The 23,893-nt window shown below is 52.4% G+C and overlaps 7 protein-coding genes across 7 annotated transcripts; 1 reads left to right on the top strand and 6 right to left on the bottom strand.

Annotated features, from left to right (window-relative positions):
• Positions 1-509: 509 nt before the first annotated feature.
• On the top strand, positions 510-1,163 carry CPAR01_14288 (fatty acid hydroxylase superfamily protein; the record flags this gene model as incomplete). The annotated part of the gene is made up of 1 exon (XM_060498539.1): positions 510-1,163. One exon carries the CDS (start codon positions 510-512, stop codon positions 1,161-1,163), a length of 654 nt encoding a protein of 217 aa, XP_060342600.1.
• Positions 1,164-1,600: 437 nt separating this feature from the next.
• On the bottom strand, positions 1,601-4,861 carry CPAR01_14289 (uncharacterized protein; the record flags this gene model as incomplete). Its single annotated transcript, XM_060498540.1, has 4 exons — positions 1,601-3,403; positions 3,461-3,907; positions 3,976-4,409; positions 4,636-4,861. 4 exons carry the CDS (start codon positions 4,859-4,861, stop codon positions 1,601-1,603), a joined length of 2,910 nt encoding a protein of 969 aa, XP_060342601.1.
• A 1,158-nt stretch (positions 4,862-6,019) lies between these two features.
• Positions 6,020-7,790, bottom strand: CPAR01_14290 (major facilitator superfamily transporter; the record flags this gene model as incomplete). Its single annotated transcript, XM_060498541.1, has 3 exons — positions 6,020-6,789; positions 6,841-7,532; positions 7,588-7,790. 3 exons carry the CDS (start codon positions 7,788-7,790, stop codon positions 6,020-6,022), a joined length of 1,665 nt encoding a protein of 554 aa, XP_060342602.1.
• Positions 7,791-10,151: 2,361 nt separating this feature from the next.
• CPAR01_14291 (uncharacterized protein) lies at positions 10,152-11,534 on the bottom strand (the record flags this gene model as incomplete). The annotated part of the gene is made up of 1 exon (XM_060498542.1): positions 10,152-11,534. The coding sequence occupies one exon, from the start codon at positions 11,532-11,534 to the stop codon at positions 10,152-10,154; it is 1,383 nt and encodes a 460-aa protein (XP_060342603.1).
• A 4,008-nt stretch (positions 11,535-15,542) lies between these two features.
• CPAR01_14292 (uncharacterized protein) lies at positions 15,543-17,723 on the bottom strand (the record flags this gene model as incomplete). Its single annotated transcript, XM_060498543.1, has 3 exons — positions 15,543-17,031; positions 17,101-17,506; positions 17,606-17,723. The coding sequence occupies 3 exons, from the start codon at positions 17,721-17,723 to the stop codon at positions 15,543-15,545; spliced, it is 2,013 nt and encodes a 670-aa protein (XP_060342604.1).
• Positions 17,724-18,182: 459 nt separating this feature from the next.
• On the bottom strand, positions 18,183-19,262 carry CPAR01_14293 (uncharacterized protein; the record flags this gene model as incomplete). Its single annotated transcript, XM_060498544.1, has 1 exon — positions 18,183-19,262. The coding sequence occupies one exon, from the start codon at positions 19,260-19,262 to the stop codon at positions 18,183-18,185; it is 1,080 nt and encodes a 359-aa protein (XP_060342605.1).
• A 1,917-nt stretch (positions 19,263-21,179) lies between these two features.
• On the bottom strand, positions 21,180-23,003 carry CPAR01_14294 (ferric reductase like transmembrane component; the record flags this gene model as incomplete). The annotated part of the gene is made up of 3 exons (XM_060498545.1): positions 21,180-21,213; positions 21,266-22,783; positions 22,840-23,003. The coding sequence occupies 3 exons, from the start codon at positions 23,001-23,003 to the stop codon at positions 21,180-21,182; spliced, it is 1,716 nt and encodes a 571-aa protein (XP_060342606.1).
• Positions 23,004-23,893: the final 890 nt, after the last annotated feature.

Below are 23,893 nucleotides of genomic sequence, written 5' to 3' on the forward strand. Positions count from 1 at the left end.
ACTCTAGCAAACATGACCAGGGCGAATTTGAAATCCACTCAAAAGCTCACGGTGGACGATGTACCAAGTCAACCTGGTATATTGAGCCAGTGGTGTTGTTGAAATGAGGAAATATGGCAACCAGCACGACTTTGATCCATGAGATGGATTACGTTGTTCCGGCAAATACCATCGTTGACAAATTAACGCACGAAGTTACTAGTGCGCGGGAGACCGGACTTGTCACTCATATCGGGTTAGTGCGGACGGAAGACGTTGTAAACGTCAACACCACGAGATGGACACCAATTCCAGCTTTTGGGTATGATAGGGCTAGTCTGGAGGGGTAAAAGCGGAGCGAAGTTCTTCGTCGAGGGAGCTCGACTATTGAACCCTGTCCAGCCAGAAATATTTAAGCTCAAGTCGCCCTGCCTCTTAAACTTTTTAATTAATCATGCTAGTGGAATATCTTTGCTCCTGAATTCCCGACCCTTCTCGACTCGAAACCATATACCCACTGCACTGCGACAATGAACGACTTTCTGGACTGGTGTCCACCTGGTTACGTTGAGGTTCTCGGCAGCCTCGGCGTTCAAGCGGGATATTTCGCTTGTGGGATGATCATGGAAAAGACGCGGCCTGCCTACGTCACCGCAACATCTCGTGAAGTCCTGAACAAGAGTATTCTGAACCACGTCATTCTGAATTCCCTCCACTTCGCCATAGCAACTTGTATGGGTGGACACTCGATTTTGTCACAAGGATATCCCACAAAGTACCAGCTGCCGTCATGGACCGAGCTCATTTCTCAGCTGGTAATCGGCCTTGTGTTACGAGATGCTGTATTTTGGATCATCCACCGACTGTTACACATCCCTGGACTATATCGAGTGCACGCGAAGCATCATGAGATCAAGAACCCAGGCGAACACCACGTTTTCACCATCAGCTACATGTCCGTTGCAGACTTTTTCTTTTTGTACGCAGTTCCGATAGTATCCGTGGCGAAGTTCTTGGACATGAAGCTCGTCGCAACTTTGGTTTTCTCCTTCATCTCTGCAACAGGAGAGCAAGTTAAACTTGTTTGGGGAGACGAGGCCCATGACGAGCATCACGTGAACGGGGCGGTCAATTTCGGAGCATACGGTCCCATGGACTGGGTTTGTGGAACTAGCGGTCAGTGATTTCTTGTCAAGATTCCATGTCCCGATGCATGATTGCTTATCTGACCTCCTATTACAGCCTGAAGAATACCGCGCGAGACACGTGGACGAATGAATGCACAGCGGCCCGCTGTGGAGCGTGGAATGCCGATGTGGTTTGCCGTGCTTTTGAGATCGTGGGCGATTTGAATTACGATGGCCCTGCCTATTGGGTTGTCATCAAGTATTTGGTAACTTGGTCCGTGTATGTCTGCAAATTTTTGAGCGATTACGGTTGGATCTTTGAGGGAGGGCGGCAGCGTTGGACTCTACTCAATTATGGATAGTTGTCACTCATTCGACAGTCGATCATGTTTCGATCGAGTTATGTTTCGTTGCTTCATTATGTGGGTGGACTAGAGTCGAGGTGTTTTAGGTCGTTAATTCATTGTATGGAGGAGTTCCTAATGATCAAGGCCTCATGATTGCTTCCTCTTGGGATCTTGTAGCCGCGCTAATTCCAACAGAAGCCTATAGTTGTAAATTGTAAAGTCCACCTCACGCAAGGACTTTGAATGCCACTCTCTCCCCTGTATCGCAATGTTTCTTGCTCGTTGCTGCCCACTATCAGTTGTAGTCAAGTATGAAACAAGCTCAGGTAGCTCCTCCATGCTCAGGCTGACGGGCACATAATGTGTCCAAGGAACGAGGCGTTCATCGTGCCACTCGCGGAGAAGAGTCTGTTTCAGTGGTGTGGACTTTGATGCTAAGAACTTGTGATAGCGCCCGCTGATGCCGTTTCCGTCAAGGTCGAAGACGAGCCGCGAGCGAAACGCTTGATTCTTGTCTACCCAAGACCTCACATTGAAGTACGAGTATTGATCTCTGCACTGTGTCCTCCGGCACTGGAACAACCTTGTGAAAGCAACGTCGTACAAGCGACTGTTCAAGAAGCTTGAGGTCACACGCTCGACCACGCCGTTGACTAGTCTCAGGTAGGTATGGTGCTGTTCCTCGGGCTGTTGCAGATTCTGTGCCAAGGTCACGAATCTCTGGCGGTGATAATTCCTCCAACTGCCATCTACAGCGAAGCCACCGGTGTTGGACCCAGTCCAATAGACGTTATTGCTTTTTTTCTCCCACTGGACATCTTGGTCATCGGCATACTGAAATTCTTCCTCCAAATATGCCGGGCTCGGGTACACAATATCTCCCATTGATGAGAGAACACCTGTGGATAGGATAGGCACCAGTCCCTCAATCAAACGGAACGAATTCGGTCTCGCAATGAGACCATGTAGGGAGGTATGCTCGGGATGTTGGCATAGATCCGCAGCCATTGATAGGTCTGACACAAATGGAAGGCCACAGGAATCGACGGTCGAGTTTCTCGTGTGCCTCGATGCGAGTTGCTCTTGGTCTAAACAGTGTTTCGTGATTTCTTTGCCGACTGGTCGTCCCGACATGTTTTTCAGATTGAAACGGCCGAGGGTGATTGAAGGCTGTCCATCAACATCTCCTGCAAATTGCGAGGGGAGGAGAACTCGCGGCTCGTCGAGGTGATTTACGAGAAACTTCAAATCTGGGATCTTGCTATGCTCTAAACCCTTTAGCAACTTGTTGAATGAAGACGCAATGTTTCGGTCGAAAGTACGGTATGCGTGCTGGCATTGGATTGTGCCTCGTGTAGACGAAAAGGAGCAAAGCCAAAGGTCACTTCCCGTCGCTTCGTACGCCGTGCGCATCACTTGATTAACTTGTTCACCGCTCATCTTGAGCAAAGGCGATACAGAATCAAATATCATATCGAAATCGTCGATAATGGGAGACTGGTTCGCTACTGCAAAGTCAAACCATTCTCCAAGGCCTGGAGGTGGCTCTGTCCCATATCGACGTACGTATTCGACATGGGCTGCCGTGTAGTTGGCCGATTGTGTTCTCAGCAGGTGTTGAAATTTGATGTCTGCTTGTCGGCCTAAAATCTCAACAGGATGTTTCTCGGAATGACCAGCAAATGTCTGAGCTGTAGAGATTGCATTTCTGGCAACGAAAAGATTCATGATGTAAGGGCCAAGTGAAGCAATAGCTAATAACCATAGTGTTGGAACTCTCTTCGTCTTCGATGGCTTGGATATCAAGTGTACCATATTACACAGTGCCAGTATCGACACTGCCATATGTGAGATTGCTTGGAACTCTGAGGCTTGTGAAAAGGGACCAAAGGTTGCGGTGATCCCAAAAGTCCCTATCGCTGGTGCAATGCGCCAAGAAGTGCATTCGGCCTAAAGAAAGTCTGTCAGTCTTAGAGCTTACGCGGTAGAGCAAAAGGATTTAGTTACAGTTCTTGCCATGAAATACCATGCCAAAGCCTTAGCAATGCCCAAGAATACTGTGCTCGGAATGTTGATCGTCGTGAAGTCGAAAATGCTGGCGTCCAGTATCAAGCACGCGACGAGTAGGACCACGACCCGAGGAGCCAATGCAGTGACCGATTGTTGAAGATGCACTTTTGGATAGAAATATGTTCGGTGCGCTGCGTTAGCATACTCAAACGAAGTATAGATGACGAGCATCGCAGTAGCTGGTATCGCCGCGAAGGCAGATGCCTCAAGATCCCAGCCACATAGTATGAAGGCCGCAAAGAGTCCGATCAAGAATGATCCAGGTAATGTATCAAAAAGAAAGATTTGTACTTTCGGTCGAATCAACGGCGTAATATCGGATGATGGGGGATCGGATCGCGAGAAGCCCTTGTGAACAAGCAAAAGTAACGGAGATAGAACTGGCTGGAAGTTTCGTTAGTCAAATGGAGGGATAAGTATAGTGAAGGAATGATTATAGAGGCGATACTTACCAGAAAGACTATAATGGTCTTGTGCTCTGCTCTGTACACCGAGACCACAGCGATAGCAAAAGCGACTGCCCAGAGAGGTACGGAGCCTAGTGCAACCCCCAAATCGGGACTTCGAGGGACGGGGGCCGGGAGGCTGTTCTTCGAGCCCTTGCTGTCTCCCAGACTGTATGAACTTTGAAGAGTACTCCGAAAGATAATTGGCAGTAGTAGCCAGCAAAGTAGCTCCGACCACAGCTCAGCGGCGTTGGAAGAAAGGTAATGGGTCACAACGGTGTAGATCGCAGCTGCTCCCGCAGGTCCCGTGATGGAGCCCAATTCCTCGATAGGCTGCCATTGGAGCATTGGAGCATTCCCATATGTTGTTACAAGCAGACTTTGAAAGACGATTACTTCGAAAGATGAATAGTTGTAGTGAAGGAAGGAGGGATAATCATCTTTGTAACATTGCTACAGAGTTCGAGAAAGAGTGTAGACGAGGGAAAGATGCTTAGATCCGGTGGAGCAGCCTCGCAGGGTTTTACAGCCATGTATCAGGCGAGAACAACCGGCATAAACGATGAGAGAATAGGAACATAACCCTGGTAGCCAGCAAGGGGTTGGATCAAAAGGATTTGCTGAATGGCCTATGCTAGACACTACTGGTTGGCTTCCCAGAAGCACAATCGTGAATATGGCAGGACCCATAACGAATTGTCCTAGCCGCCACGCCAATAATTCTATTGCGAAGCAAATCCTTGATGATGATGAAGGTTAATAGTAGCTTGAGGTTGGGATTCATAGTCTGAAAAGCAGCTAGGCTGCTTTGAGCTATACGAGGCTCGTCCCATCCGTCGTCGAGAAAGACATCAGAGCCAAGACACCAACGGAAGCCGGGCGATAAACCCATCTTGACCGGGCGGCTCAATTGCTTCCACTTACCAATTCATCCAATCATTCAATACACCCTTGTCTGACGGTGTGACTGCTAATACATTCCGAGAGAAAGACAGCTCTTGGATCTGTCGGGTGTGGGCCGGGGAGGCGGAGTAGCATTGGCATGACGTTTGGTAATTAGCCCCAGGTCTCTCCAAGAGGTGCCAATTTTCAGGCAGCAGTATAACAAAGAAGTGTTGAGGGCGTTCTGTGGCCCTGCGACAGCGTGGCCCCGCGATTCGGAACGAAGTCGAGCTGCTAGGGCTGGGAGAAATGGGTCAGACGGACTGTGTTGAGTCGGTGCATGCATATTGTACTTGCATCTACCCCAAGCGGGATGATGCCGGCAGAAGAGGGAAGTGACGAATATGTTACCGTTGGACGTTGGAGTTCCGCATGCGAACCGCATTCGGGGGTCGGAGACTTACTTAGCCAATGTAGATCTGATCTTTCAGGTTATGGTCCGGAGTGTCTTATAAATGCTTTTTGATAATGCTTGATTCTTCGCTGCGTCATTCTCTGGTGATCTCTGGGATGGGTCGAGATAAGGTAGAAAGCTTCGGGAGGCAAGAAAGCCTGGGAATATAGCCCTGAGAGATTGTTGAATATTTATGTTCACACATCCAGAAAGCTGTGGACTGGCTGTGAGTTATTGAGCTGACAACGCACTCCGGTTTAGATGCTACCTCTATATGCAACATTGTTAGGAGGTATCATCAACCAATAGGAAGGGTGGCCGAGTTGGTTATGGCGCCAGGTTAAGGTCAGCTTAACATCTGTTTCCTGGTGGGGCAACCCGCGCGAGTTCGAGTCTCGTCCCTTTCATTTTGCCGTTTTTTTGACTGTAAAAAGGGTCTACAACGTCAGTCGGGTAACGATTTGGACTTCTTTTTGCTTTTGCGGCCAGAATTTGGCCAACTAAAAGGTGTGTGTCATGGTACGAGATGTCGCGGAAGCTACGAAGCGGCCGTCGACGCGTGGATGAAGTACACTCTTGTCTTCATGGGGGTATCTATTATGGCATCCTTGACTAATTCTGACCAGGCATCTCTCCACCGCGCGATCCTTGTCCTATATAAACTGTCCGCGTCTCTTTCAAACCGTCCTCCCACTGACATCTTCTCGCATCACCTTAGATGGTGTACCGGAACCGCGGACTCTCATCGCCCAGCTCCGCCAGCTCGTCATCAGAGAGGTCGACGTACTTGTTTTCCAGACGACCGCCCTGCCGCTGCTTGTTCTCCCTCGAGTACCAGAACCACATGAAGCCGTACATGCATGTTGCCATACCGACCATGCTCAGCGTCACGGCGTGACCGCGGATATAGCGCGGCTTATCGACAGCTTGGCTGCGGATGGTCCTTCTGTCAGTTTTGTTGATGTGAAGGTGGTGATTATGTGGTGCGATGGGTCTAAGAAGGGAGGAGGACTCACTAGATGAAGGACGACATGACGCCGGAGCAGTTGCCGATGGTGAGCTGCATACCACTCGCAGTCGTCCGCTTGCCGTATCTCGGCGAGTTGTTCGGAAGCTATAAGAAACACCAAAATTGTCAGTCTCGACGTCATGTCGATGACACCAGAACAGCAGCAGAGGAGGGTGATAACTCACCCAAGCAAGTGGTAACCCAACCACGACGTACAATCCCGCCGCGACAAGGAAGCATCCAAAGTAATGAACCCCATTCGAAGTCGGTGATATGAGCACGCCGTAACCGATGACGCTGATGCTCCCAAAGATGACACAGAACAGGCCGCGCTTTTGTGTGCGGTCCGACAGGAAAGCCATGGTCATGTAGACTACGGCACCGAGAAAGTAGCACGGCACAGTCAGCAGCTGCACCTGCGCCGCCGTCCACGTTCCGAGGCCATTTATAATGGTCGGGAGGAAAGTCGAGAAGCCTACTATCGTCAGTCACCTACTCTACAACATCAAGAACGAGTGAAACTCACCGTAGAGCATCGTATCAGCCCCAAATTGCGCAACGCAAAACACCCATACCTTCCAATCCATAAACGCCTTGACCATATCCCCGCGACTAAACTCCTGCGCACTGCTCGTGTTGCCGTACTCCCTCCCCCTCCGCCTCACCAACACCGCCTTCTCCTCCTCGCTCAAGAAGTACGCGCTACCCGCGTCGTTGGGCAACGCGAAATACGTCACCACACCAAGCACGACCGTCGGCAAGCCTTCAATGATCATGATCCACCGCCACCCGCTCAACCCGGCGACACCCTCCATGTGCCCGATCCCGTACGCCAACAGACCACCTAACCCGCCCGCGATGGCAGCGCTGACGAAGAGGTAGCCCACGCGCAGCGCGAGCTCGTGCTTACTGTAGAAGAAGGTGAGGTAGACGTTTAACCCCGGGAAGAGGCCTGCTTCGACGACGCCTAGGAGGAGGCGGCAGGCGATGAGGGCGCCGTAGGAGTTTACTAGCCCCGTGAGGGTGGCGATGATGCCCCAGGAGACTGTGATGAAGGCGATCCAGCGGCGCGGGGTGAGGAGCTTAAGGACGAGGTTGGAGGGGACCTCGAAGATGATGTAGGTTACGAAGAGGATTGAGACGGCGACTTGGAATTGGTTGCCTTGGAGGTTGAGGTCGCGTTCGAGGTTGTAGAGGCGGGCGTTACCGATGTTGACGCTGTGAGTGTGAGTCAAGGACTGGGAGTATATCCGGAGATGGCCGTGAAACTCACCGGTCGAGAAAGCTGAATAGGTAGAGGAGCATCACGAGGGGCACGATGTGCATGTCTAGTTTGCGGACGATTTTCTGTTCTGCGATGCGGTCTGCGAGCCCCTGGTCACGGGCGTCCATGTCGGGGGAACTGGTGCTGGGGCCCAGGCCGGTGTCTTCGTAGACGCGGTCCTTGCCGGAGGCGTCCATGGTCGTTATGGTCATGCCGGTGTTACGGCGATAGGCCGGGCGGAAGAAGAAAAAAGCTCTTCGATGTCCCGGGTGTGCGGGGTGGTCCGGAAGCGACGAGCGGCTCAGTGAGTTTGCGCCGGCGATGAGCTTATGGCGGGCCTTTCTCTAAAGAGCTGGGATTAAGTTCTGAAAAGGTGTAAGGTAAGAGTTGCCCCGACCTCTCTCTTAACCCAGCCGTTAGAATGGGTTGAGAGCTCCCTAGAATTCCACTCCGTTATCGCCAGATGATCATCAAGGTGACGATGAGCGCAGGGTTTGGTGATGTTTCAACGGCGGGATGAGTGTGTGTAAGGTATGAGATCTATCGCGAACTGCGCAAACAATGAGATTTTCTCTCTGTAACCTGCCCCTCCGGTTCCTATGTCGGCGGGGTCCCTGAAGAGACAATGGCACGATGTCGACTAGGTAGTCACCGAAACTCCGCCGAAAAAAAGCTTACGAGCTAGAGGGATAAAGACAATATGGGAAGCGCCGCTTCTACGAGTCAGCCAAGTTTGGAATCAATTGAAGGATAATTGACTAGCAGAGATGAGGCTCGATTGACGACAATGTAGAGCAAGAGTAAGTAGCAGGTCCTAGAAGGAGGCACTCTAGATAGAGTAAGAGAAAACTTGAAGAGTCACATACATAATTAGAAACACAGCAAGCCAGCCCCTCCCCCTCCATCGTCCCGCCCAGTTCTTACCTCCCCCACGGCGGCGGGATTATCTTGACATGTGCAGATAAGACCGCAAAAAGCCAAGACAACCCCCCGGGTCTGGAACGCAACCGTGGTAAGCTCGGAGCTGCGAGCACTCGACGAGTCTTTAGAGGCATCGGGTGGCTGGTCTGGTTGGATTTTCTTTGCTTGTTTCATTTGTCAGAGACCCGCCCCGGGTTATGTTCTATTCCCGCACATGTAGGAGATACCCGACGTGGTGCCACCGCCCTATGCCGTGCTATAGTGTGCGTAAGCAGAAGTGCAGGCCGCGACACACGTTACTGCTTGCTTAAGTGCCCCATAAGGATATGCACCCTACAGTTACTCGGCATTGCTGTCAAGTTCCAAGACTTGTAATCGTGATGTTGCGTCTGAAGTCTTGGCTTGCAGGTAGAGATAGACGCCGTTCAATAGCATCGGTAATTTTGTCGCCGATGGGTTTGTAGGATCAGCATGCTCACTAGCCCTTCTTTTCGAGACTACATAGAGCTGCCAGCGAGGATGGGCATCAAGCTGCATTTTGAACCGCTTCTTGAAACGCTTAAGAGTATGACATCTGTAATATCGAAGAGCCTCAAGCAAATCCCCAATCGCGCCAACGATGTCGACCGAGTTTCTTCGCGTTACAATCGAGACCAAGTGCATTCAAATTGTATATTGAGTGATGAGGTATCCTTAGGTAGAGTCATATCGCGACGCAGGTCCGTCTCAAAACCAAATGAAACACCCGCGATTTCAATGTCTACATGTAGAAGCAATCGCCAAAAGGTTACACAAGAGCCAGTAACGCAAACATTCACACATTTCCATCCCATCTACCAGCTTCCAAAACGAAACATCAACAACTTGGGATGAACAACTGGCCCCTGCCAACAAAACATCCCCGTGCTCCCCTTCGTGCATTCTTCACTCTCCGAGATTCAAGATTCAAACCGTGCTCAGCCCTCAGAACCCTTCAAAACCTTCCCCTCTCCCGCATTCTCACCCACGGCCTTCACGAATAAAAACCAACCAGCTCCATCTCGTCGCGGTGAGGACCACTTGAGTGAGTGAGTGAGGCCCACCTCATCCATCCCCCGACGCAGTCAGCAAACGCCGCATTCCAACCTGCACGCCACGCTCCCACCGGCAAGCTTCGCAGGTCGCAGGCCGCATCCGCCGGGTCGCCGTTTGACATGACGAAACGGCTTGAGTACAACCGGACCCAGTGAGCTTATCAAAAATATAAGGAACCTTCAGTCTTTTTTCTGATGTTCTCAAAAGACGTCTGACCTTTCAGCCTCCTTCAAAACCTCAAGTCACACAAGCTTACAGCAATGGTTTACTGCACACATCTTTCCATGTCGTACACATTACGAAGATTATCTACCGAATATCCTCTACGTGGAAATACACCCGTCCCCTTAAGCAGTCCTTCTTCTTTTCTATAGAGCCTGCTTTCCTTGCCTGTTTCTGATACCAATCTGTCCCGTATGGGACTCGATGCAACGCTTTCTCAAAAATATTCAGGTAAATGACAATCCCTCCTCTGGATGATCCTTATATGCATTTCCCCTTTGATCTCTGCCTTTCCTTTGAATTCCTCCAGTCTTTCCACAACAAAGCTTACACACATAACAAAAGAAATTATAGCATTATCGATACCTCTCGGTAGGCATCTCGTAGACATCCGGTACAGGACCCGAGTTATACGTCATACCCGGCGCGGGTCTCGACTGCTGTTGCAGCGGCTGCTGCGGCCTGGGTTGCGACTCGCCCATCTCGACGACCTCGTCTCCTCCCATTTCTGCGGGTAGGATTCTCGTTCCACCGAGCTCCTGCGCACCACCTGTCGGCGGGCGAGATCCGTATCCGGCACCCGCGGGCGAAACTGTACTGTTTGTCATGGGGCTCACGCTCTGCGAAGGCGGCGAGAGCTGGTGCTTGGGCACGGGCTGTCGTCTCTGCGTTCCCGCACCCGCTCCGAGCGCTGCAGCGCCTGCAGCAGCACCACCGTAGCCGGCTCCAGTCTCGGACATACCTCCACCGGGCCCGCTGAGGGGCGAAGGACCGTTGGGATCGTAGGCGCGCATGTCGTCGAGGTCGGCGCGAGAAGGTCGGTTAGCCTTACGGCGCTTGTAAAGCCAGTATCCGATACCAATGAGAGCAGCAAGTCCAACAATGCCAACACCAACACCGATTCCGGCCTGTGCGCCGGTGGAAAGGCCTCCGCCGCTGCTGGAACCCGTGCTCTGCGCACCACCGGTCGCGGTTGCGGTGCCCAGGCTGCCGGTCGTTGGGCCGCTTTCAACTGTAGTGGGCGCGGCGGTGTCGATGGAGGTGGAGGTGACGGTCAGGGTGGATTCGACGGTGATTGTGGTCTGGGCATTGTTGAAAAGGGTGCTTGTGACCATGGAGGTGAGGATGGTATTCGAGGTCGTTGTGAGGAGCACGGTGCTGGTCCGGGTGGCCAGGACGGTGGAATCGGCGCCTGCTGAGCCGGAGACGGTGACGACTACGGTGACGAGAGCGCGCTTCTCGATGACGCCGTATCTTCGGAGATCGTTGGCGTCGGCGGCGGGCGTGATTTGAGCAGCCGGGGCGTCGTAGGGAGCATCGAGAACAGGGAGGAAGTTGAGACTGCGCTTGGCAAGGACGGTAGAGGTGACATAGTTGGTCACGGTGGCGGTCGCGACATCGTTGCTGGTGATGGTGGTGGTCTGGAAGGTCGTGGAAGTGACGACAACGGTAGTGGTGACTGTACGCAAGAAGACTGTGGTGGACGTGACTGTTCCTCCTCCGCCGCCGCCCACGGTGGTGGTGATGGTGACTGTGGTGGTGGCCTCTGCCGCAGCTGTGGTCTCTGTCGTGGCCGCCGGAGTCGTGGCTACGGGTGTTGTGGAAGTGGGCGTCGAGCCGGTGCCGGTTTGTCGGGGTCGGAGGACAGGCAGGGGCTTGCTGCCATTATCGACAAAGGGAAAGGCGGTGGTGAAGGAGGACCAGAGTAGGGCCGCGAGGCCGGCTGATCCGAGACGCATGGTTGCGATGCGGTCACTCTACGACGAGTAGAGGACCGAGAATGAGCGCAATGGCAGTGGTGAGGATTGAGGTTGACTCTTGTTGAGTGGAAGTGGGAGGTTTAAACGGGGGAGGGGGGTCGTAGAGTCGAGGACGAATTGATGGAGGATGAGGAGGGTGCGGTAGGTAGTAACCTAGGGTAAGGCGGGTCGGAAACAAGTGTGAGTGAGGTGTGTGTGTGTGTACTCCGTGTGTATTGTGCCACCACGGCGAAACACGGTGGAATGGGAATGGCGTCGTACAGTTTGGTTGTGGGAAGAGGCAACGAAACGGTGCGAGTAGACGGAGGAACAATCAATCGACGGGGGATACGAAGTAAAGATGGGAAGCAGAGGATGGAGTATCCGCTAGGTCACGCCGGCACAGGTTCGGTTGATTACGAGAAGAACTTTTTAGTGGAAGGAACGGAGACTCGAGAGTGCGGGAAAGAGCGATGTAGATTTAGCATCGATTGGCGACTGCCTCCATGTGCTGAGTCCTGGAGTCCTGGGCTGTTGGCTGTTCACTAACTTCGCTTCGTACACAACTTCTTTCTCCCTTGAGTCTCGACACGAACAACTTTCTCGAGTCCTAGAGACCTAGACCATGCAAAAATGCACACAATGCAGCCAAATCTGCACAAGTCCCAGCAAGTGCGCCTGTACCTCCGCAGCAGTGCAGATTCCGTCGAGCTTAGCGTCCCGGCCGACGGGTGCTAATGGAAAAGCCACTCGTACTAGCGTCCACCCGTCCAAGGTGGCGCGGTTTACTGGATTTTTGCCTCATCTCTCATGGCTCATGAAATAGGTACAAATGGTGGTTTGTGCATGGCATCTCCCCTTCTCCTATGTATGACATCTCTGACGAACTCCGTCTTCTCCGTCAGGCTAGGCACTGGGCAGCGCTTCTCCTTTCCATGTTCCATCGAGTCTCTCCACCGCCGGATACTGGAGAGGAGCCCGAGCCGACGGTTTGAAAGAGGGGCCCTTCTCCCAAGAACTTCGAATGAACAAGTGACCGAGAAAAAAATAGACAAAAGAGTGGGCGGGAGGGGCGTCGAGGAATTAACCACTCCATCTGCTGCCCTCTCGAATCCCAAACGGCAGGTCGTCAGTCAATACTGCTGCTCGAGGGCGGCCCAAACCCAAAGGAAATAAGACCAAAGGGCGACGGAGCGAAGAAAGGCTAACAAATGTTTAATTTGAACACGCCCAAGTAGGAAACACAATGACACAACCACACAAGGGGTGTACAAAAAGGGACGAGGATTCCGACAGCGAGGGCTTAGAATTTTCGGATGCCCGTCAACTTGGAGCTCTTTTCGACAAGGTCTCTCCCCGCCATCCGAGAGTGCTCTCGATGGTGATGTGCGCCGCTGCTTGGATACCCGCTGAATGCTGCAATGGCAGTGCTCGACAAGCCCGTCATTGACAGCCCGCGGTGGCCGGGCTCTTCGCACGCACACACGCACGCCATCATGGGGTGTCCCTGAACCCCTGGACCAGTGGACCCTGCCAGCCATGAGAACCTTCAACCGAGGTGCTGTGCGCCCCCAAAACGTTTCTCTATCTCGCTCTTTCCGACCTCTGCCGTTTGGATTGAAAGATGCCATAATACGGAGAGAATTGACAGCCAGTCGATGGTTATCAGCAATATTACAAGGGCTCGGGGCCAACGCATAGGTATCGATAGCCAGGCAGTACACGGCGGAGTTCCATTGGACAATCAGCAGCAATACGAGATTGTCGGAAAACCGCCTTGGTCCTGTGATGGTTAACGAAATCTCCCCGTCAACTCCAGTCTCCAGCCAAACCCCCGTGTCGCCTGCCCCCTCATACGGTACGCGGGATGGACCCAAGTGGGCAACATACGATGGCTGAGTAACCAAGGGCCCCGACAACGGTCACGACGACGACGACTACGACAGCGACGCGTAAAGAAGAAAACATATTGAAACTACCATGATAACGAGGTTTCTTCCACCCGTATATGCATCGCGCGGTGTTGAGAGGTTTCAAAATGTCGCAAACATTCAAAAGTACGGAATACACCTAGACCCTTGATAGATGTTGCGATTCTCCCGCCAGGGTTCACTTGGATCCCTCCCCGGTCCATAAAACCACTTCCGTGTCATCGCCGGCGTGGCGCTGGTCATCCGGGCGTCGAATGACCCTGGATTCCTCAAATCGTCAGCTAGCGCCACATTTGCTTGCATTCGCGCATTTCCTGCCAAATTCGATCTTTTGGCGGTGGACCGAATCGCGACATTGACACGCGCCCAAACTATTACAGCGTGTCGAGAGAAGAAAGAAAAGCGCTCGTGTTCTGTGGTAGCGAGTGAGTGATCCTACTCGTGTTTCACCCTCGATAATGCTTCTTGATCTATCCGTCTGCTCGCAGCTCGAGGGGACAGAGTATCTAGTGGTGTTGACGTTCCGTCATGCGATCTGCGCGTGGGCAGAATGATATCAGCCTGGGCAGACGCTTACAGCAGACAACGCATAACAACACACACACACACACACACACGCACACGCATTCACGCGCCAGAAAATGAGCCGAAACGGAATACGAGATCGAGGTGCAGCAGCCAGCGCCCCAGTAGGTCTACAGAACGGTCGGTTTAGGGAGGTGTGCTCGCCAACAGCGTCATCCTTTGTAGATCAACACCGTCTGCGACACGAGAGAAGATTGTAAGGATTCTCGGGTCTCAAAGATGCTCAAGATGGGAGAAAAGCCCGACAGAACCCAATCACTCGCTCCTGGAGTCCGTCCAGTTAGTTCTACGCAGGAAGCAGTCTCATGCTTGGAGTCTATCAACTCTCAGAAAAGTCCGCTACTCAATCTCTTACCACCAAGCTGGCAAGCTTCGAAAGTGCTTACCGCGAAAAGAAGAAAGAGGGGACCGCCCGGGACACTCGGGTGTCGAAGACTCGAAGGGGCCCAGCGTTTGTAATTCCCGGAAATTGCCCAGAGACACAGCGTCCACCGGCCGGTGAGTAATCCAGTTGCCAACTGAGCCACACTTCACTGTGAAGCCCGGCACACGGCGCGCCCACTCAGCTTGGGGCTTAACGCGACTTTCATAATGTCTGTGCATTTGCCTTCAAGTGAGAGTATGGCTCACATGTCACTCACGAGGAATGCCTCTTTCAATTCAAGCTTTATTTCTCCAGAATTTGCTCGTCATTTTCCCCATGTTGTACTCACAAGTGTGAGACACTTCACTTTTGTACTATTTGACATGAAGTCGCCTCCATTCTTGCCCGCTCCCTGCCAAGGCCTCTGCTTGGAAGGGTTCGTCCTGTCCATGGGCCGTCGCTGGAAGAGTGGTCAGTCTCACCCAGAGTGACTGCCTCATTAAGCTCACATGATCGGTTCCCTTCGACTTCACATCATTACGGCGTAAGCGCACGATAGATGACCAGTAGGGATGACCACGGTTTACGTCCTCTTGTTGACTGAAAATGCCTGTGTTGGTCTGTACTCATTTTAAGAAACAATGACCCAGCAGCCGCAAAGCAGCCGCGTCATTGTTGGAACTGAGAAGCGCAACCGAGATCAAGATGTGAAACGATATCAAGATCTGAAGTTGGTATAATATCCTCCGAGAAAGGGCTTCGTCGCCTGTATTCTATTAACCGCTTCATGGCGTCACTACATCCGTCACTACGCAAGTCTTTCTCTAACTTTGCTCTATTTTCTAGCAGTCGATGGGATGCGCTTAATGTATCTACATCCAACCCGCAGGTTACATATTCCGACGTGGAACTTCTGGAGCGTATCAAACGCTACTTTGTTAGACGCCTCAACAGTAAAGCCATCGGTTCCGGCTTGGGCACTCTCCTAACTGTCGATAACGACATCTACGGGAACCGCGACATTCGTGTCCACACTTCAGGCTGGATCATTGTCTCTGTACGGAGTATTCGAAAGAGAGTACCTGAAGCTTCGACGCCGCCAACAAGCCGTCTTGCCGCATTTGGATCTTATTCACTCTTGCGCTGGTCCACGAAGTCTTGAGGATGCCCAGCGGTGATATCATCCAAGAGATCCGCCGACATTCGTACACACAGGGCCCGAAAGAGCTCAATCTCATGCTCGCCCAATGCCGTGTCCATCCCAGAGCATCTGAGCTCCTCATCCTCGCCGCCGTTCGTACCGCAAGCAACCCAAGAACGCCTGCCATCCAACCAGGTCGGCACGTTAATCGGCCCATCCCACGGCCTCGTCCAATCGCCCGCGAAGAAGTTGATGGAGGCCAGCGGACTCTTTGCGTAATGTCGGATGAACCTCGCAACTTGGAGGGCACTCGTCGCCGTGAGCAGAGGGCTGGCGAGCTGCTCCACCGGACCGCAGGCATCCTCGCAACGGACCGGATCGTACGGGCCCTGTTGACGACGGCATTCGCTCGCGATCTCGAGGTATAGCGTGAGGTTGGTCAGTCCAGCCGGGAGGCCTAACGAGAGAGCGCGGAGATCCTCCCATGGCCATGTGCCGTTGCGGTTGAGGTCGATGGTCAGAGATTGCAAATTGGGTGCTAAGTTGCGAAGGTCTCGCATGACCTCCCTCGAAAGCACTGGTCTTTTGGACTCTAGGCTTTCAGGCGTTCGCCATTCCAGGTGATTGAGTGAGCGTCCCTGGCGTTCGAGTATGGGGATGATGGACTGGTCTTGGCCGGCGTCTAGCCATGAAAGGCTGTGTAGCGAATGCAGAGGTAGGGAGAGGCCAAAGTCTACCGTTGTGTTTCGCTCCAGCCTCAACGTGCGAAGGCTTGGTAGAGATAGAGGCAGTTCGCTCTCGACGAGTGTCTCAGGAGGACCGTTGTAGTCCAAGATGGAGAGATTGCGGATCTTGGAGAAGTCCATCGCGTCGAGCCATAGTTCGGTGTTGCTCACCGACTTTTGGTCATCCGAGAGTAGTCTCCATTTCAACCACCCAAAGGCATCACCCGACCAGATCCAAGCACTGAGATAAGTCCATCCTCTCAAAGGATGTAGGTAATCCCCATAAGTGTCGTAAAAATGATACTTTTCGAGGGATAGTGTGTCCAGTACGGGGAGATATCGTGATGTTCGGGCAGGGTCGAGGGGAAGGCTCCAGCGGTCGGGTTCTCCTACACAACCGATCTCTCCGATACGCAGGTTGAGTGATGTGATGTTGGGGCAGTGGATGAGAGCATCGTGGACTTCGGCTAACGACTCGTAGTCTGTGTTGCTTGGGCTCTGGTGGGACGGTGGTATGGTGACTCTGAGTTCTGAACTGGAAGGGCAAGTTACAGGTTTTGCGGGTGAGGCGATTCCGGCCCAGACTAGAAATGAGGTGAGAGCATGTGTGGGAAGCATGATGAATTCAGTCACCGATCCCCTTTCTAAACCATAGGTTTCCGTTGTGATCCTGCGGCGAGGATGGAAGTTGAGCTTATCAGGTAGAAAGACGATGGCTGGGAGAGGTGACAGGGGCGTGTTGGATGGACCCCTGTTTCGCTGTGCCTCATTCAACGTGCTCCCCGCCATTTATCATGATTTGCTTATGCTTCATTATCACAGATATTTGCCCAGCAGCTGCCCAGCAGCTGCGCTATTGTTGACACCAAGAAGGGCAATCAAGATCAAGACATCGAATGACATCAAGATAGCAGCAGCACCAACCAAGTTCTCCACCTCATCGTTATCAAGTAAGGGGAGGACTTGGCCATTTCTTGCAGCAAGCAACAGTAACCACCGAAAGTCATCTACTTCCCCATCATTTCCCCTCTCTACCACAGTCTTTGCCCTGAGCCGGAGGAGGTCTGAGGTAGACGCGACCGAACCCCCCAAGAAGGACTCGGTTGCGTGTATGCGCTCGATGCAGCCATTGCCAATCTCCAGGACATCCATTCGTACTCGGAATCCTTGAGGTACGTCAAACGCAATCTTGCCGTCGGCCTCGATGGTAAAGTCTTTGAGCCCGGCTTGGGCGCTCTCCTAAATGTCGATGATGGCCTCTGAGGGGGCCGCAACATCCACGTCCTCGGTGTGCTGTGTTGAGGAGTGGGCAATGCTCGCCGCACCTCCGACCAAGATAACATGCTGCCGTAAGCCTGGCCGGACGAGGGTCGTTGCTGCTTTAAAGCAGGCAAACAGCGCGTCGCGCATGGGGATGGAGATGGTCTTGGAGGAGTTGAGCATTTTGAATGATGGCTCTTCTTAGGGATCTAACTTCGAGCGAAAAATACTTCGAACAACTGAAGAGCTGATGCGAGTAACTTGTAGTAACGATTACCAATCTACCATCTTTAGCAATGCACACGGTAAATGATTCGATGCTTTATCAAGAACCTACCAAGAAGTTCTGTCGATGATGTCGCGAAGAAGAAGACACAGCAAAAAGAGAGGGAGGGGTAGTTGTCAATCTGACTGCTTGCCTTCCCATGCTTTACATCACCTGGTGCCTGCTTTGGCAATCATTCACGTCTATTTGGTGAGGCACTTGGGGCAGCTGGTATCCCTCGGACCTGACCCGTTGCTTGGGAGTTTTCATGTGCCTGGAAGATAGGAAAGAGCGTGTCGACGATGTGTTTCCCCTAAAAACTGGGTATCTATCGTGAATGCTACCACAATGCCCTCAATCGTGCTCGAAGTAAACGACTATGATCTTTTCGAGAGTTTCCTTGCTTCGTCAAGCTCTTCAGTCGATTCCTCCCGCCGCCTCTTTCTCTCAGTTCTGGGTGCTATGCCGGTTTCGCTTCTCCGCAGGTCGATGTCCACGATCCAGGGATAGCGTTCCAACTCACCATCCACCTCGAGCGCGGCGTTTACGAACATGGTGCTCTTGACCTCCGACGAGCTCAGATCGTTGCGAAGATGTCCTGCACTACAGTATCGCTGCGCTCTGCATACGTCGAGTCTCATCTCTCTAGCCTTCTTGTCTTCTTCAGATTCGAACCGGGTACCCCCGAGCGTTGCGAGACTTTCAATAAGCTGAGACTTTTCGTGATTAATATCACTAAAATGTGAGGGTTTGTCGGAAATCTTCGGGCGCCAAGCTGCGTCCTTTGCTCCCCAACCACCGTGTACATGTCCGAAACAGTGAAAACGAGGTTGAGACTCTGCAACAGCAGCAAACAGATCCGAACAGCCGATACGCTTCTTATTCGCAGACATGTCCATAATCCCACGCGGCGGACCATGAGTGATGACGATGTCCGTGTAGGCCTGGATTTGGAAGTCATGTCCCTCGCTTTCGTTATACGAGAAGCCCCAGCCTTCAGATGATGAGGATGATGGCGTGTACGGGCTAGCATAGACCTTGAGCCTTGTGCCGTTTGCCAGAGTTACTTCGTGTGTACCCTCGTCTAGGAGAACGATGCCGTCCTCTTTGGCATCGGTGAAGAGCTTCCTAGCCAGTCCGTATCCGCCATACTCCCGTTCAAGCAAGTCTGCTTCAAGTGGTGCGCCATTGATACGATTGGCTTCCTCAACTTTTGCTTTGAAAGCTACGGGGTCGAGTGAGAAGTCGTGGTTACCTGCGATGACGAGCGTGAGTGGTGCTTTGAATGACTTGAGCATGCCGAGAGTTTGGTGGAATTCGTGCATTTTTGAGTGCTGTGTGAGGTCGCCGCAGTGGATCAGGACATCAGTTGGTTCACGAGGCATCATTTCAGGTGGCAATGTGTGACCATGAGTGTCGGAGATGATGAGGAATCTGGTTTGGGTGGTGGAAGACATCGTGTTGAGACTGCGAGGTTGAACGGAGGATGTAGGTAGTGGGACTTGGCCGACTCTTGAAGGCGTCAAGTCTGAGGTGAGATGTGTATGTTTTTCCTCGATATTTCAATGCAGCTGAGAAATATACTGATGCTTAAATATGAAAACGATGAGCCTGGGGAGAATCTCTGCGATATGGTTTTGAATTTCTTTAGTCTGCCCACATACATATCTCCGTTTGTGTCCATCAAGTGACATACCAGCTGCGATAGGTTTTTCAACCGCCGCCAGATAACCTTCATTAATCCCCTCGTGATACCTGGATAGCCTGAATAACGAGGCTAGGAAAACATGATTATAGCGGTGAAGCATGGTAGATGACGTGAGGGAAAAGAACTTCATTAACGTCGAGCAAAGAGTGAGCCGCTCGACAAGAAACTTATCAAATGGGGTATGGGGGCGTTGACAGCCCGCATAAACCTACCACAAGAACAGGAGGATGGACTGCTACCATAACTACACCAAGAACTGCAGTTTAACCGCGCCGGATCAACCGAAGCGGCAATGACTCGGCTCCGGTTGGGGTTCAAAGCCGGCGCACTAGCCGGGCATCCTCAGCCGGGCAGGACCGGAAGCACGCGCAGTCTACTGTGAAGCAGAGAGGGAGGATATGGAATCACCCTCCTTGCAAACACGGCCACGTCTGATACCACAGTGTTGAGGCAATTGGTGATACCAAGTAGACATCATAATCTAGGCAAGTCCCCTTATCTGCTCTGGCGCGAGAACAAGATACCCGAAATCGCCAAGCAAAAAGCCAAGCCATCCCTCGCCCATCATCCCTCACTCACACACCACCAAGCACGAAGAGCCACTCAACCAGATCGCCCAGGCCCGGCCTGAAAAGTCCCCGTATCTACTCACCCAAGTGGGCGACAAAATCGGTTTCCCCTGTTATCACTAGTACCGATATCTACTATACAGGGTATATTCTCTGACGTACATAAGAAAGATTTTGATGCGAAAAGGGCAGCGGCTATAATGATATACCTAGTGAAAGGGGCAAACGCATGGCAGAGAATCAAGCGTCCCCCACGTCACCAAATCAACTATCCTTAAAAAACAAACAAGCAGCCAAGCAATGTTAAGGAAAACGGCTTACGACCCTACGGAAAGAAAAATCCCAACCACGCGGCGGCATGTAACACCCCTTGTTCGTCCGATATCATCCCAGTTGGAGCGTTTTACAACAGGCGTCTCGAAACTCAACAAAGGGCACACGTCCCTATCCAAGCAGTCGTCATCTTTACACCAGGCCCGGGCGTCCGAGCGCTTCCCTCAGTCTCCTAGGGCCTACGGGAGCCCAAACAGTGGCGAAGAAGACTTGAGGAAGGGGCACGTCTCACCTCATCTTGGGAATCGTCTCCTACACACATGCACGTGGTAGATAACGAGAGAAACGGCTGAAGGAAACCAAGTTGACTTTTGCAAGAGCCTTGTGCCCTGCTGCATCAACAACTGTCTAAGTATACTGATGATGGCATCGCTAGGTACAATGTAAATGTCGGTAGTAGTAAATAGTATATCCACAAGGGGTTGCGGGGATGACGCCCAAGATTATCATCATCCACCGATGCACTTCCTCACTGTCGCCCTCCAAATTCTCGTCCTCCTGCTCCTCTCCGACGGCATGCCTGCGATGCCGTCACCCGTATCGCCAATACCTGGCATCCACCTGGTCTTGTGGCGTCCGGCGCAACTGCAACATGCAACCCCGTGGATCAGACTCCATGATGGTCTATCCTACCGCAAGTGATAGATGATGGTAGAGATAGATTGGTACAGGCAAGCAACGACGCTGATATTGTTGACAAATAATATGGTGGAAGAGGGAAACGAAACGAAATTGTTGCCTTTTTCTTTTTCTTCGACTTTGGCCTAGAAGTTCTCCTTGCCCCACACGAACGAGAAGCTGCAGTAATATTAGCATTGAACATGTTTTCAGGCCTAGAATGGTGACTTACCCAGGTTCACTGTACTTATTACAGAAAATGTGCAGCGTGCTACCTAGACCCTTAGGACCGCAGAAGAATACACCGGCCTCGGCAGGCGAGTGCAGCTTGCGGATACCTCTGAAAATCATGTCCCAGTTGGGTCTACCGAAGTTGGTCGGCGAGCGCAGGCCGGTAATGGTATCCTTGTCGGCGTTGGCGTCGTTAATCATAATGTTCGTCGCGTCGTCCGCCTTGATCTTAGCCGTCAGGTAGGTGTGGATCTCAATACGGTTATCGACATCCTGAGCTTCAATGGCCAGAAGAAGGGAGCGGAACCACTCGAAAGAGCCAAAGTCTCTGCAAATCCAGAAGAAGTAAACCTTGCTCAGGCGGGTCTTCTGCTGAGGGTAGTTCATGCGGTACCAGATGGACTTCAGGATGGAAGCAAAGGGCGTGACACCGATACCAGCACCGCAGAGAACCGAGATCTCGTATTTGAAAACATCCTCAGAGGCCGAGCCAAAGGGACCGTCAATGTAAACACGGGGCAAGACACGGCGGAGGGCGGGGTCGACCTCGCTGGAATCGCTGTTGACGCCGACAACCTTGCTCGCATCGTCCTTCTTCTTGTCCCATTCGCAGCCGAGAGCCATTGAGACAGCACGAGTGAAGTCACCGACAACACGCATGTGGATGGAGATGTAGTCTTCCTCGGGGGCGCTGGTCAAGGTGAAAGGGTGGTACTGCCACAGAGAGACGGCGGGACAGCAGAAGAAAATGTACTGTCCAGCTCTGGTCTTGGTGTGCTCCTTCTTGATCTGGATCTCGCAGACATTGCTGGGGTGCTGAATGACCTTGGAAACGTACGTCTTGTGACGTCCACGAACCTCACGAGCGACACGCTCAGCCAGGTAGACGAAACCGCCGTACATCCAGTACTGCCAAAACACACCGATGGCGGAAGTGCCGATGCTGGTGCAGAAAGGAGCAAAGTCGGGCTGAATCATGCAGAAGGCACCGTGGATGGACCAGAAGAAGAAGAAGACGATGAACATGTGGTGAGTGTACCAGAATCGCTCGTAGTTGGCACGGCGGGGCTTCTCAACCGAGGTGAAGACCATACCCATGAGCGCGATGAGCATGACATAGCCAGTCCAGCCGGGTCCGGAAACAAAGTTGGCCAGCAGCCAGCCATAGATTCCGAGGTTGTTCTTAGCGGCGATCTGGGCGAAGTTGTTCCAGTGGGCAATGGTGTGGACCCACGAAAAGAAGACAATGGACCAAGCGGTGGTGATGTGGAAGGTGATGTTCTTGTCGAACTGGATGATTCCGTTGAGCGGAGTCTGGCGAGCCAGGGAGATGAGCGTGCGGCAGACGGGGAAAAGGACCAAAGCGACGTCGACGTGGAGCACCAGCGCAGCTGAACGTGCAATGATGAATGTCGGGCCAAATGTGTCTCTTGCTATTTGCAAGTTGTCCTTGAGGGCGAAGTTGACGGAGGCGAAAGCAAAGACGAGACCGTGAAGCACGAGGAACACAAAAACGAATCTGCTTGCAGTTAGAGCCTGTTGTATAGTAGTCGGACTGGATGTGCGTAGACGTACACTCTTCGGTATCCTTCGTTAATCATCCAACGGTCGAAGCGCTCCCGCATTGTCAAATCCTTTTGCTTCTCCTGAGTCATCTCTCCGGAGAGAAGCATGCGGGTGAGGGGTGTCCATCTTGATCGTTCCGAGGGCTTCTCGGAACCTGCGTAGTAGTAATCCATGGCTGGCAATTCGATCTGGCTTGTCGCTAGCCAGGAGTTCTTCGACGGTTGTTTTCTTGCTGATTTCCTTTCCGATCCGAACTATCCCAGTGGAGGGTTGGTCTTCTTCTCGACTCTTTCTCGGATTTCAATTAAACGTCCCCGCTGATTCTGTTCCCTTCCCTAGTCGTTGGCAAATTCTATCGTCGTGGTGATGGCGGTGTGCGAGTGAGTGGTCGCGGGTATAATCGAGCGTTGGGGATTGGTTCAGAGCCTGCTGAATGGGCGCAGAAAATAATGCATCTAAATGAAAGTAGGCGAAGAGAAGTGAAGAGTCGATCCAAGAAGTACGCGCGAACCCAGAAAAAGAGCGGAAATTCGAGCCTGCGATCCGTTGGTCACTGGGTCAGCGAAATGAAGGCTTCACGCGCGAGGCGATAGAAGGATGGAAAGTGGTGGGAAGGGCACGGAGCTGGAATGTAAATGACAGAAGGTGGCGGGGAGGCAGCAGAAGAGAAGAAGAAGCGGCCGAGGGGCTTATGGCGCACAGCAGAGTTTTGGACAGGCAAGAGAGTATGTCCGGAAGAGTGTTGCGGCCTCTCTTGCTGCTACTACTTTTCTGCTTATAGGAGAGGAGGAAGAGGGATGGGCGGCAGGGGGGAGTGTAGGAAACATAAGGTGATTTTGTGTCGATGATACAAGCCACGCTGCTTGGATTTGGTCGCACACTTACCTGCACACAATGCCTGCACTCGGCGGCTGGATAGAATTCTTGGTATTCGCGGGGGGTTGAGAGGATTGGCGATAATTACTTTGTCCCTACTTGCAGTAGCGGAAAGGGGTGTGAGAGATGGACGCTGGAAGAAGGGGGAAAAGAGAGTCAAAAGCACAGCGTCCGGGAGGTGGGCGAT

This window comes from Colletotrichum paranaense (assembly GCF_030867605.1).
Source record: "Colletotrichum paranaense strain IMI 384185 chromosome Unknown Scaffold_15.1, whole genome shotgun sequence".
Lineage (NCBI taxonomy): Eukaryota > Fungi > Ascomycota > Sordariomycetes > Glomerellales > Glomerellaceae > Colletotrichum > Colletotrichum paranaense.